The sequence below is a fragment of the Oncorhynchus kisutch genome, linkage group LG8 (assembly GCF_002021735.2).
Source record: "Oncorhynchus kisutch isolate 150728-3 linkage group LG8, Okis_V2, whole genome shotgun sequence".
NCBI lineage: Eukaryota > Metazoa > Chordata > Actinopteri > Salmoniformes > Salmonidae > Oncorhynchus > Oncorhynchus kisutch.
In genome coordinates, this window is record NC_034181.2 from 23,956,885 (window position 1) to 23,970,136 (window position 13,252).

Sequence of the window (13,252 nt, forward strand, 5' to 3'; positions counted from 1 at the left end):
ACAGTAGGTCTAGAGCCTAATGTAGATAGTTTGATCATATACTGTAGTCAATGTTAAGCAAGCTAGCTAACTTAATTATAAGCAACGTTAGCTAGATTATCAAGCTAGCTAAAATCTTATTGGTTGAAGAATTGTTCTGACCAAAAAGCACATCAGTAACTGCCACAACGAACCACACCAAAAAGTAAAATAGCTAGTTTTTTCTTAATGAGAAACAGAGTTACACATGCGAAATCGTTTGTTCCGTCGCTCTGTAACACAAAATATGCAGTAAAGCGTGACAGATATTTCTTTAAGATATGTTTGGAGTGTGTGGGGTTGTTCTTTTCCAATAGACTTATTTGGAGTGGGTGTGTGAGAGCTGAAAATTGTGTAGAATAACCTCCTGAATCCACTTTCACTGTTTTACCAACCGCAGTAGTTCACACACGACTGCAGGTAACACTTGATTGGAGAGCACTCTCCTGTGAAAAGTGCTTTTTGTATTTAGAACGCTTGGCATTGAACAGAACGAAAGCAGTTATTTGCTTGTGGTTGGGGTCATGGAATCAGAATGAGTTGGTTAGGAATCTAATTCTATGGTCGGTTTCTCACGCCTAACTGACATTGTGTGGGCGATGGAAAATGGGAAACAAACATTATGGCCTCACGACAACCACCCACCAGTTGTTGACACCCGTAATGAGAACATGGCATACTGTGTGTGAGTGTGTGTGTGTAACTACCAACTCCCACTATACATCTATACACTGTTAAATGCATGCCTCTGTGTGGGTGTCGATTTGCTAGATTTTACTCTTAGTCGATATTGAACATCAAAACATAAAGCAATTAATCTTAGGTAGCATAAATAGAGTTGAGAGAGGGTCAAGGTGTGTGTGTGTGTATGTGTATGTGTGTGTGTGTGTGTGTGTGTGATCCTGTAAAATGCACCAATCTGGACTCAGGGATAGATGTAAAAGTCTAAACAAAAATCTGGGACACTCAAATTTGTATATGTTACGAATTGATACGAATTATATGTTACGAATTCCAATTTGTTGTGGCTAACATTAGCTAGGTGGCTAAAGTTAGCTAGGCTAGGGGTTAAGGTTAAGGTTTAAGATTAGGGTTAGCTAACATGCTAAGTAGTTGCAAAGCAGCTAAAAAGTAGTTGCAAAGTTGCTACATTTCTATATTGACATTTTTTTAAATTGTATTTAGCAGACACTTATCCAGTGACTTAGAGGAAAATTAGGGTTATGTCACACCCTGATCTGTTTCACCTGTCTTTGTGATTGTCTCCACTCCCCTCCAGGTGTCGCCCATCTTCCCAATTATCCCCTGTGTATTTATACCTATGTTCTCTATTTGTCTGTTGTCAGTTCGTCTTGTTTGTCAAGCCAACAAGCGTTTCTGTGTCAGCTGCTAGCAGCGTCGTCTCATCAGTCACTCCACCTTCTCGGGAGCCCTGCTTACCTCCTCCAGAACGCGAGCACCAGTCGGGTGTTCCTAGCTCACTGTGCCCTCGTTTTCTAGCTCCAGCCCTCTTCCTTCCCCTCGGATCGCTCCAAGATATCCTACCTCATCACGCTGATGTACGGGAGGGCTCTCACTTGGGCTACTGCCATGTGGAAACAACAGCCGGCCATATGCACTAGTCTGGAGGGGTTCGTGGGAAAAGTGAAGAATGTCTTTGATGCCAAGTTCTTCGGGCGAGAGGCCACCTGAAAGCTAATCCAGCTTTGGCAGGACTCCCGCAGTGTAGCTGATGATGCGGTGGATTTCCAGCGGAGAGTGCTTGGAATCAAGAGGCACTGTTTGATATGTTCCTGCATGGTATCTCGGAGGAGGTCAAGGACGAGCTTGCAGCCCGGGAGTTACCTACGGAGCTCGATTCCCTCATCACTTTGACCATCCGTATTGATGGGCAATTACAGGAACGATGGAGGAAGAAGAATTTGGATTTCGGTCGCACACCCAGGGATCCCACTGTGACTCCGAGTCCCCACTCAGCCCCTCTCCATTCCCATGGACGTTAGAACGCTGGACGGGCACTCTAAAGGCCGAGTCACCCACAACACCACTCCCATCAACCTACGGGTGTTGGGGAACCACAGTGAGGCTATCCAGTTCCTGCTCATCATGTCCCCTCTGATTCCCGTGGTATTGGAATTATCCTGGCTCCAATGACACATTGGGGAATAGGGAAGCTGGTCCGTGATAGGGAAGCTATCCCCACCGTTCCTGATCTCACATCTCCCTGGACTTTGTCCCGGGGTCTTCCCCCGTCTGATGGCAACAATGCCATCCTGACCGTGGTGGATCAGTTTTCCAAAGCTGCCCACTTCATTCCTCTCCCCAAACTACCCTCTGCCAAAAAGACGGCCCTGCTCCTGGTGCAGCACATGGACTGCCCGTGAACATGGTCTCTGACCGGGGTCCTCAATTCTCGTCCCAGTTCTGGAAGGCGTTCTGCACCCTCATTGGTCTGTCAGCAAGCCTGTCCTCCAGGTTCCACCCTCAGTCCAATGGCCAGTCGGAGCGAGCCTACCAGGACCTCGAAACTACCCTTCGCTGCCTGGTCCCCCCGCCAACCCCACCACCTGGAGCCAGCAGCTTGTGTGGGTCGAATACGCCCGCAACACCGTTCCCTGCTCTGCCACTGGCCTATCTCCCTTTGATTGTCCCGCTCTGCCCTGAGCAGGAAGCTGAGGTCGGCATACATTCTGCCCAGATGTTTGTCCGCCGCTGTCGTTGTATCTGGAGGAGAGCCCGATCGGCCCTCCTCAAGACCGCCTCCAGGTATCGACTACAAGTGGATTGACATCGGACCCCGGCATCGTCTCGGGCAGAAGGTATGGCTGTCCACCCAGGAGGTGTCTCGCAAACTGTCCCCCCGGTTTATCTGCCCTTTTCCCATCTCCAAGAATATTAGCCCCTCTGCTGTCAGCCTTCTGTTTCCCCGTACCCTTCGTGTTCATCCTACATTCCATGTGTCTAGATTTAAGCCTGTGTCTCACAGCCCTTTGTCTTCTATTTCCAGGCCCACCCCTCCTCCCCGTGTTGTTGATGGCCATCCGGCGTACACGGTGAAACGTCTTCTGAGGGTTCGACCATGGGACAGAGGTTTACAGTACCTGGTTGACCGGGAGGGTTATGACCTGGAGTAGAGGTGCTGGGTCCCAGCTAGAGACATCCTGGACCCAGCCCTCATTGCCAACTTCCACCGCCGGCATCCCGGTCTACAAGGTATGTGGACAGGTAGGACACCAGTAGGCGCCCCTAGAGGGGGTGGGGGGGTACTGTCACACCCTGATCTGTTTCACCTGTCTTTGTGATTGTCTCCACCCCCCTGCACGTGTCGCCCATCATCCCCATTATCCCCTGTGTATTTACACCTGTGTTCTCTGTCTGTGTCAGCACCTGCATTTCCCCAGTCTCTCTTTTCTTGTCCTCCTGGTTTTTGACCCTTGCCTGTCCTGACCCTGTACCCACCCGCCTGACCACTCTGCCTGCCCCTGAGCCTGCCTGCTGACCTGTACCTTTGCCCTACTCTGGATTACCAACCTCTGCCTGACCTGACCCTGCCTGCCGTCCTGTACCTTTGCCCCTATTGCTGTAATAAATATTTTTTACATTGACACAGTCTGCATCAGGGTCTTAACTTGATACCTAATAGGTTAAGTGTCTTGCTCAAGTATATATTTTCACCTCAGGGATTCGACCCAGCAACCTTTCTAATTAGCTAAAATGCACAAGTTGTTTGTGAAGAGATTCGAACATGCAACCTTTGGCTTAAGAAACCTTCTGTCTTATGTAACCATACCAAAGGTACCATATTAGACTTATTAGAGTGTCCTGGATTTTTGTTTGTTGCTGTAACGATTGTCCTCTTCTTCTGACAAGGAGTAAGAGAGGTTGGACCAATGTGGAGCGTGGTAAGTGTCCATTTTAATATAGAAAACTAAACACTACAAAAATACAAAATAACAACGTGAATGAACAAACGAAAATCGAAACAGTCCCATGTTGTACAGACTGTTTCGATTTTCGTTTGTTCATTCACGTTATTATTTTGTATTTTTGTAGTGTTCAGTTTTCTATGTTAATATGGACACTTACCACGCTGCACATTGGTCCGACCTCTCTTACTCCTCATCAGATGAAGACAATCGTTACAGAATCACCCTCCACCAAAGGACCAAGCAGCGTGGTAACGGGCAGCAGCAGCGATCTCCAGACTCCTGGACATGGGAGGAGATTTTGGACAGCAAGGGACCCTGGGCACAGCCAGGAGAGTATCGCCGCCCCAAGGCAGAACTGAAGGCAGCGAAAGCCGAGAGGCGGTGGTATGAGGAGGCAGCACGGCAGAGCGGTTGGAAGCCCGAGAGGCAGCCCCAAAAATGTATTGGGGGCGAGACACGGGGAGTGTGGCGAAGTCAGGTAGGAGACTTGCGCCAACTCCCCGTGCTTACCGTGGAGAGAGAGGGACCGGGCAGGCACCGTGTTATGCCGTGAGGCGCACGGTGTCCCAGGTGCGCAGGCATAGCCCGGTGCGGTACATAGCAGCACCTCGTATTGGCCGGGCTAGAGTGGGCATCGAGCCAGGTGCCATGAAGCCGTCCCAGCTTATCTGGTCTCCAGTGCGTCTCCTCGGGCCGGGGTACATGGCACCAGCCCTACGCATGGTGTCCCCGGTTTGCCAGCACAGCCCAGTGCGGGATATTCCACTTCGCCGCACTGGCCTGGCTACGGGGAGCATTCAGCCAGGTAGGGTTGGGCAGGCTTGGTGCTCGAGACCTCCAGTGCGCCTCCACGGTCTGGTCTATCCGGTGCCGCCTCCACGCACCAGCCCTCTGGTGGCAGCCCCCCACACCAGTCTCTCCGTCTCCTCCCTACAGGTACTCCCGCCTGCTCAGCGCTGCCAGAGTCTTCCTCCTGTCCTGAGCTGCCAGAGCCGCCCGTCTGTCCTGAGCTGCCAGAGCCGCCCGTCTGTCCTGAGCTGCCAGAGCCGCCCGTCAGCCAGGAGCTGCCAGAGCCGTCCGTCAGTCAGGAGCTGCCAGAGCCGTCGGTCAGCAAGGAGCTGCCAGAGCCGTCCGTCAGTCAGGAGCTGCCAGAGCCGCTCGTCAGTCAGGAGCTGCCAGAATCACCCGTCACGCCGGCGCTGCCGGAATCGCCCTTCACTCCGGAGCTGCCGTGGAATAGGGTCCACGTCCCGCGCCAGAGCCGCCACCGCGGACAGCCACTCACCCAGACCCTCCCCTATAGGTTCAGGTTTTGCGGCCGGAGTCCGCACCTTTGGGGGGGTGGGGTACTGTCACATTCTGACCTTAGTTCTGTTGTTATGTCTTTGTTTTAGTATGGTCAGGGTGTGAGTTGGGTGGGTTGTCTATGTTCCTTTTTCTATGTTTTGGGATTTCTGTGTCTGGCCTGGTATGGTTCTCATTCAGAGGCAGCTGTCAATCGTTGTCCCTGATTGAGAACCATACTTAGGTAGCCTGGTTTCACTTTTGAGTTGTGGGTTAATGTTTCCTCTGTCTGTGTTTGTACCATACGGGACTGTTTCGTTTGTTCATTCACGTTGTTATTTTGTATTTTTGTAGTGTTCCGTTTTAAAAATTAAAATGGACACCTACCACACTGCACATTGGTCCAACATCTCTTACTCCTCGTCAGAAGAAGAGGAGAGTTGTTACAGTTGCATCGAGTCTATGAGACAAGCTTGCAATGCACACTTCTGTATGTGTGTCAGTTTAATGTGCTTCCACTCTCTTCACTATTGAACAATAAGCATTTGATCAATCCATGTCACTAACAACAGTGTTTTGTCTTCATCAAGCAAGGGTCAAGAGGCTAATTCATGGGAATTCATGGGAACATAAGGTAGCATACAATAGGGTTTTGTAGAGTAGCCAATAGACCATTATGGAACCAACAATGAAATCATGATCAGGAGGGTGATGTTTATAATGATGATGATGATTGATGAAGGTGATGATAATGTTATTATTATTTTGTACCTTTATTTTAATAGTGATGTTGATTGGTGGTGATGATGTTGGTGGTGGTTATAGAATAAGAAACTCACACTGTAGGTCTTTGTAGAAAGATAAATGAGTGTGTTCTAGCCTGAGACCTATGCATTCTGTAGAGTTAATTGACCAAAGCATAGCGGAAGGGTTATACTACAGTGTTTTACATTAAAGATATAACGGCGTACCGATGGACAGTGTGTTAGTGGGTAAAGAGAGAGAGAGAGAGAGAGAGAGAGAGAGAGAGAGAGATGGCATGGTCTCATGACGACCGTATTGACATCACTCGGGTTGGAGAAGCGCGAGGAGGAGAGGAGAGGCGCTCCCGTTATTAGACCAGGGCTCGCGGTCACGCTCACTCCTGGAGATGCACGCGTTGCTGCGAGACAAACTGATAAACTCGAGGAGAGAGGCAACGAGGCGCTGCACTCAGGAGTACCACTGCGCGAATAGACCGAACCAGGGGCCACGAGCCAGCCAAAGCATGACTGCGCATCTTCTGCGCTTGGATATACTAAACCCTCGCACACATTCCTACCAAACCGAGATATGAGCTCTAGTAACGGGGTAACACGAGGAAACTAAAACAGCAAAGCAACGACTCTGGGTGATGGACTCAATGCGCAACTTGGAATTATGTTGGACACGGTTTTGTTTTCATAAATTAAAGAACGTTTTTTTGGCTACATTGAGGACGTGCTCAAGTTACAACATAAAGACTAACTTCCCAGTGCCATTCAGAAACAACTTATTATTTAAGAAGTACACTTTACTCGAATAATGTGAGAACATATTTTGGTAACACGCCAGTTAGTCTGCCGAAGCTCAACCATTGTATGAGCTACATCTGTTCAAACCATATTTGTTAGAATAATTTGTTCTTAAATTCGCCTACATGCACAGCTTGTATATGCTCAGATAGCCTTGCTGTTTGCGTCTCCTAAGAGACAGCGGGGTTTTGAGGGAGAAAAGGTGCGCGCACTGACATCTGACGTGGTTATCCTACTGAGGAAAAGGTGGTTGTAACCTGTTCCCAATCTCGCCTGTGTCGCCTTGTACTATAGTCAGAAATTAGATTGAAAGGCTATTTCTGTAACCGCCCTGCAATCACGTTCCGCCTCTTTAAAATATCAAAATAATCAAGCAGCTGTGAGATTACAATCCATTCTGTTTTGTGTGCTCGAATACTTTTAATTGTTTGAGCGGTTTAATTTCATACTGTAGGTATTCCACATAGCCCAGATCGACGGGAAATATATTTGCGCTCTACTGTATTCATCGCACTCGAATAGAAAACCATTGACCACTGGCGCACTCCATGGGCATAGTTTAGCGTTTGACTGATTAGAATGGACTTGGATGATGAAATTGGAAGGAGAAGGTGAATGAACTGCGATAACACGTAACACGAAATTATGACTTTTTATAGGCTGTAGAGAGATCAGTTATAGGCTAATATTTTCCCCCTAAACTTTTCAGTGAATGCTTTGACAGCAACATAAACAAGCTCAGCTATAGGACTGCTTTTAAAAAAATATTATTTTACCTCAGCCATCCTCAAGGACTATAAAACAAACATATTGATTACTACAACATTTTATGAACCACTTTAATCAACCCCATCCATCGTGTTAGTCATGGCATCACCCTTGGATAGTGCATGTTCAGTGGAGCTGGGCAACACTAATAGCTCGACCAGCGGTTCATCTCTTCCCTGCAATCAGAGTGTCTCTTCCCTGCAACTGGCCCCTTACTCCCCCGAAGCCACGGCGCTCTTTGCTACGGCTATCACCCTCATGATAGTCTTTACCATCGTGGGAAACATCTTTGTCATCATCGCAGTCCTGACCAGCCGTGCACTCAGAGGACCACAGAACCTGTTTTTAGTGTCGTTAGCTGCTGCGGACATTTTAGTGGCAACCCTCATCATCCCGTTTTCCCTGGCCAATGAACTGCTGGGTTACTGGTACTTCAAGTCTCTGTGGTGTGAGATCTACCTGGCGCTGGACGTTCTGTTCTGTACTTCCTCTATAGCTCACCTGTGCGCCATCTCATTAGACCGTTATCTGTCCATCAGCCGGGTTACCTACTCTCGCCAGCGCACACCCATGCGTATCAAAGCCTCCATCGTGGTGGTGTGGCTCATCTCAGCCATCATCTCCTTTCCTCCTCTCCTGTCGCTGAATAAGAGCGAGCCAGGTGGCGAGGGTAGTGAGAGGGGGCCTCAGTGCCAGCTGAATGACGAGCGCTGGTATATTCTCTACTCCACTGTCGGCTCCTTCTTTGCCCCTTGTCTCATCATGATCCTGGTCTACATGAGGATCTACCAGATCGCCAAGCAGCGCACACAGAACCCGCCAGGCGAGCCCAGGAAGGATGGGGTGGGCTGTGCCACCCCAAGTCAAACCCCTCGGGGGATCCAAGACAACGGGAAGGAGGAGGGAGGGAAAACCCCAGCTATTCCCCATAAAACTTCCAGCATCAGACCACCCACCCTGGCTATTACTCCATCACTGTCCCCTGACCAGGCCAATGAGACCCCCTCTTCTCCCACCCCCAATAACCTTCTTCATCCTCCGGATCCATCCCTAGCTCCAACCCCAACCTCCCCTCCTACCTCACCCATGGGTCCCTCACACTCCTCAGTCTCTCCCTCTCCCTCCTCCACCATTCCCCCACTTTCCCAGGCCAAACCCAAAGATGGGGAGAAGAAGGGGAAGAAGGGTAAGAAGGGGAAAAAGTATAACAATAATGGGGATAGCTCAAACAGCTCTGACAGTGACATGGAGCACGAGGGAGGGGGGAGGAGGGGAGTCAACACCCCTAGCATGGCGGGTTCACCTGGCATCCACTCCCCTGCCACCATCCAGAAGTACAGGGACATGATCGCCACATCTAAGGGGGCTCGGCTGGTGGCGGGGAGGAGGTCTAAGCCAGACACCACTCCAGGAGCGGCACGTCGTAAAGCCATGGTGAACCGAGAGAAGCGTTTCACATTCGTCCTGGCCGTGGTGATCGGAGTGTTTGTCGTCTGTTGGTTCCCTTTCTTCTTCTCCTACTCACTGCAGGCCATCTGCCCTGAGACCTGCGCCCTCCCTGATCCCCTCTTTAAGTTCTTCTTCTGGATCGGCTACTGCAACTCCTGTCTGAACCCCGTCATATACACCATCTTCAACCAGGACTTCAGGAAGGCATTCAAGAAGATCCTGTGTAAGAATACCAAGGGCACCTTCTTCTAGACTGGTTGCTCTGTAAGGACACCAATGGCAACATTCTTTTAGTAAAGGGGCCTTAAACAGATTACCTGTAAGGTCAGTCCCTTCTTTTCATTCCCCTCTAAACCTGTTGAGGATTACAAAACAGCACAAATATTCTGTCCTTTTTTGAAAATGATCACTGATTTTAGATTCTAATTGATGACATTACAAAGGGCTGCCGATTCTACCGTGAACTGCTGCAGACTTTCCAAATAGAAGGCGGACTCAGAATAGCTGTAGAAAAGCTCACCTTGCAACAGGGTTAAAAAGACCTTGTGTAAGAAAGAAACTCTAAGGGCTTGTTGTTTTAGTCCCTTGGTGCGTATCTGCAGATGTCCAGCTGTTACCTGGATAACTGTGACGGCCCATTGCAAGGACATAGTGTGGGGAGAGTATGTGCAATATATGTTCAGTGACTTCTACTCTGGGGGGCTTTACTGTGTACTAATCTGACCATGGTATTTTATTAAAAGGTAGGAGGGATGTTTTAAGGCGTGAGCATCACATATTATGCACAGAAAGTGGATGGAGAGGAGGTAGAGAGGAGTGAAAGAAAACGCCATTTTGGCTTTTTAGTCACTCGTGACATTAAGGACATGTTGTTGTTGGTAAAATGACAGTGTAGCGCTGCTCTCATCAGAGTCTGATTGACTGACTCATATTAAGGTTGTCTGGGAAATCTGTTTAATTTAAAATTGAGAAACTATTGTGTACAGAAGTACACCACTAGGGTTGCAAAATGATTTAAACGTTCAATAAAAGCCATTGTTTTCCTGAAATCCCTGTTGGAAGATTCCCAGAATCAGGAGGGAATAAGCAGGAAATCCAGAGTCCTCCAGCCTGGATTTCTGGGAAAACCACGAAATTGATTGAATGTTCCTGGAACTTTGCAACCCTATACACCACTGCTCACTGAGAACTCCTGATCTACACACAACATTCTTTAAAACAATACAGTATCCTTTAATTAGCCGTCTGAAAAACGAAACAGAACAACGTGAGGAGATGATGTTTTGGAGAGATAGAGGACTGAGAATTAACCCAAATACCTGTCAGCCTGTTTAAGTACCTCTCTCTATCAGAGGGCAGAACTATGAGGAATACACAAGACCCAAGTCGTCTCTCAACTGATGTCTGCATAGTTACTTTTTTCCTGCCTCAGGAATAGCATGCGTTCCTGTAGAGATGTTATCCACATGAGAGATACAACAACAAGGCTTTTACTGTTCAACTCCCTCTCAAACGCTGATCCCCACCACTGCTGTAGTGTGGGGCTTAGGCTATATTTTGAAAGACACCTTTGTAAAACAAACATACCTTGCCTCTGGCTCTGTGAGGACAGTGGGTGCATCTCAATGGTCCATTATTGGTTCCTCTACTCGTGTGTTTTTCTTCATCCGCACTGAAAAACAAAGGATATAGGTGAATGCAAAATAAAGGATCAGGAATTTGTTTCCACCTGCCCAGCTCTGGGTCGGTGCAGGTGGACTAAAAGAAGACGAAGAGAAGAAACCACTTAACACACTCTCTAAATGCCAAATGGCACACTATTCCCTTTATAGTGCACAACTTTTGACCAGGGTCTATGGGGCTCTAGTCAAAAGCAGTGCACTATGTAGGGAATAGGGTGCAATTTGGGATTGCCTCACAGAGAGCTTTTAAGGTATAGCTTTACCTCTCCCCCAATATCGCTACACAACAGGGTGACCTCTGTTTCCATATTTTTTACATTTACATTTTAGTCATTTAGCAGACGCTCTTATCCAGAACGATGCATGTTCATACTGGTCTACCTTGTTCCATCAACATCAAAATGGATTGGGTCTGTACATTTAATCTATATAGCACAATTCCAAGTGCTTAAAGCATATTGCATTGTAAAGAGAATAAATACTTTCCCAAATTGGGACAAGGAAAGCAAATTCGGACATTAAGAGATTTTTGCAATATGGTCTTTTTTTAATATTAAAGACACTGGACAGTGACTGGCTAGCTTTGTTTGAGTGGATTCACCTGATTTCAGCCTGAAAGGACATTGCTATTACCGAACACACTTCTCCCCATTGAACAGAACAGAGCAGAACAGTGGATGTTTATGAGAGGAGGAACTCAGCCACCTACCTGGCCTGACACAAACATTTCAAAGAGTCTTGAAAAAACTAGTTGATATTGATTATAACACTGAAAGGTCATGTATATCCTCAACTGTTTCTGGAAGGACATTCATCCCATTGAAAGATGGATTAATTGATTGATTTGGGAATGTGCCTGCACTGGTTGACTGGACTTCTATCTGGCACTTTCCTTTATTTCTGAGAGGTACTGTGACTCTTTATGGTTGCTCTTTATGTACAGTATTTCTCAGAGACTGACAGGTCAAGATGCTCTTTGTGTTTTCTCCCTCACAAAGGCTATGTCTGTAATTGTGAATGCTGTGTTATGACACTATGGGACGAGGGCTGTCGGCAACAACCCCTTTACGCTCCTGTGGGAAATTCTGCTTACCCTTGTGTGTGTGCGAGAGACTGTGTGTGTGTGTGTGTTTGATAAGAGCCTGCATGAGTACTGTGTGTTTGCTAATGATCCACTTCTAGTGGTACCATCTGGCTGTTATTGTATACTGTGGATGTCCTCACACTGGTAAGCACAGAAAACAGATGTGGTGATAGAGAATCTGTCCAGAGAGCTCTCCCTGAGGGACACTAGTCACTAGATGGCCTGCTAGAATGGACAAAAGGGAGGTATACCAGAACTATTTAGCAAGCACATTATCTATTTGGTCTTCATTTATGGTTATGGTAACTGTTAAGGATCTGAGTAAGATCAACGGTGAGGTAAGAGTTAGTTGCTGACATTGCATTTTGTGGTGAAAATTGCATTTTGTGGAACTCCTTTCAAACTGTCCTTTCAAACATGGCTGTTTAGTGACCCCCGAGGGACAGAAGAGCCCTGGGAAACCAGCTGACACAGACAGAGAGGGACTCATGCTCTAACGAAGGGCTGTGATTGGATAAGCTATATGTATTATTTATTTATTTTGAGCAGTTTTTGTTTTCTGTTCGTTTCATATTTATAGTTTTCTTTCTTCCTGGTGGGCACTCCAAGCAAGGCAAAGCTAATGTGAACAAAACATAGTAAACACTGTATAAAATCTGAATATGTGGAATGAGATTCATTTATTTAATGTGAGCAGAGGAACATGATTCAGGAGTAGACCTATGTATGCAGGAGTTGGGGTTATTTCTATCGGAACTCAGTCAATGCAGAAGATACATGTCATGAATTGAGAAAATCCTTTACAATATTGGTCATATGGATTTGAATGTCCTTGAATTTTCCTGCAGCTTATTTTTGTATGTATTCTTTTTTACTTGTTTCTTAAACAGTTAAAATGGTGGTTTGTACGATACTTTACTGTGCTGATGGATGGCGCTATAACAGTCTGTGGTTGCATAACCATGGAGCTCAGCAAACAACCGCCCCTGTGTTGGCACAAATCGTTCTGCGACAATAACATTCTCTTGCATTCTAGAATGTGATTGTCATAGAACTTTTGGTGGCAACAGGGCAGCCATGAAATCTCAATGTATATTGAATCATCATTCTCCCTGCTCCTCTGTGACCTGCCTGGACTCTTCTTCTTCTTCTTCTTCTTCCCCTGCTGTGTTTGACCCTGGACTCCCTCCCTCTCCCCTCCATTTAGAAATAAAGCAGTTTAAATCAACATGACATGATGTCATTTCAATCACTTAATATCATGTAATACTGTACTGCTATGACGTTAAAGGCAACATGAGTAAATAGGCTTAGCCCACCACCACATGGGAGTTCGATTATTACACACGGACTCTTGGGGCTGGCCCTAAATATAGCAGACGTAACTGGATCAATCTTACTGTACTTTTAAAGTTTTGGAGATGCCAAAAGCCCACAGTATACTGTTAAAAAATTGGATTTATAATTTGGGATCATTTGTTTTTT

The 13,252-nt window shown here is 47.0% G+C and overlaps 1 protein-coding gene across 1 annotated transcript; it reads left to right on the plus strand.

Annotated features, from left to right (window-relative positions):
* Positions 1 to 6,216: 6,216 nt before the first annotated feature.
* On the plus strand, positions 6,217 to 13,000 carry adra2b (adrenoceptor alpha 2B). The gene has a single exon (XM_020490255.2). The coding sequence runs from the start codon at positions 7,652 to 7,654 to the stop codon at positions 9,251 to 9,253; it is 1,602 nt and encodes a 533-aa protein (XP_020345844.1). The 5' UTR covers positions 6,217 to 7,651; the 3' UTR covers positions 9,254 to 13,000.
* The last annotated feature ends 252 nt before the right edge of the window (positions 13,001 to 13,252 follow it).

Coding starts and splice junctions, on each gene's coding strand:
- adra2b (XM_020490255.2), top strand. CDS start 7,652: ATGGCATCACCCTTGGATAGTGCATGTTCAGTGGAGCTGGGCAACACT.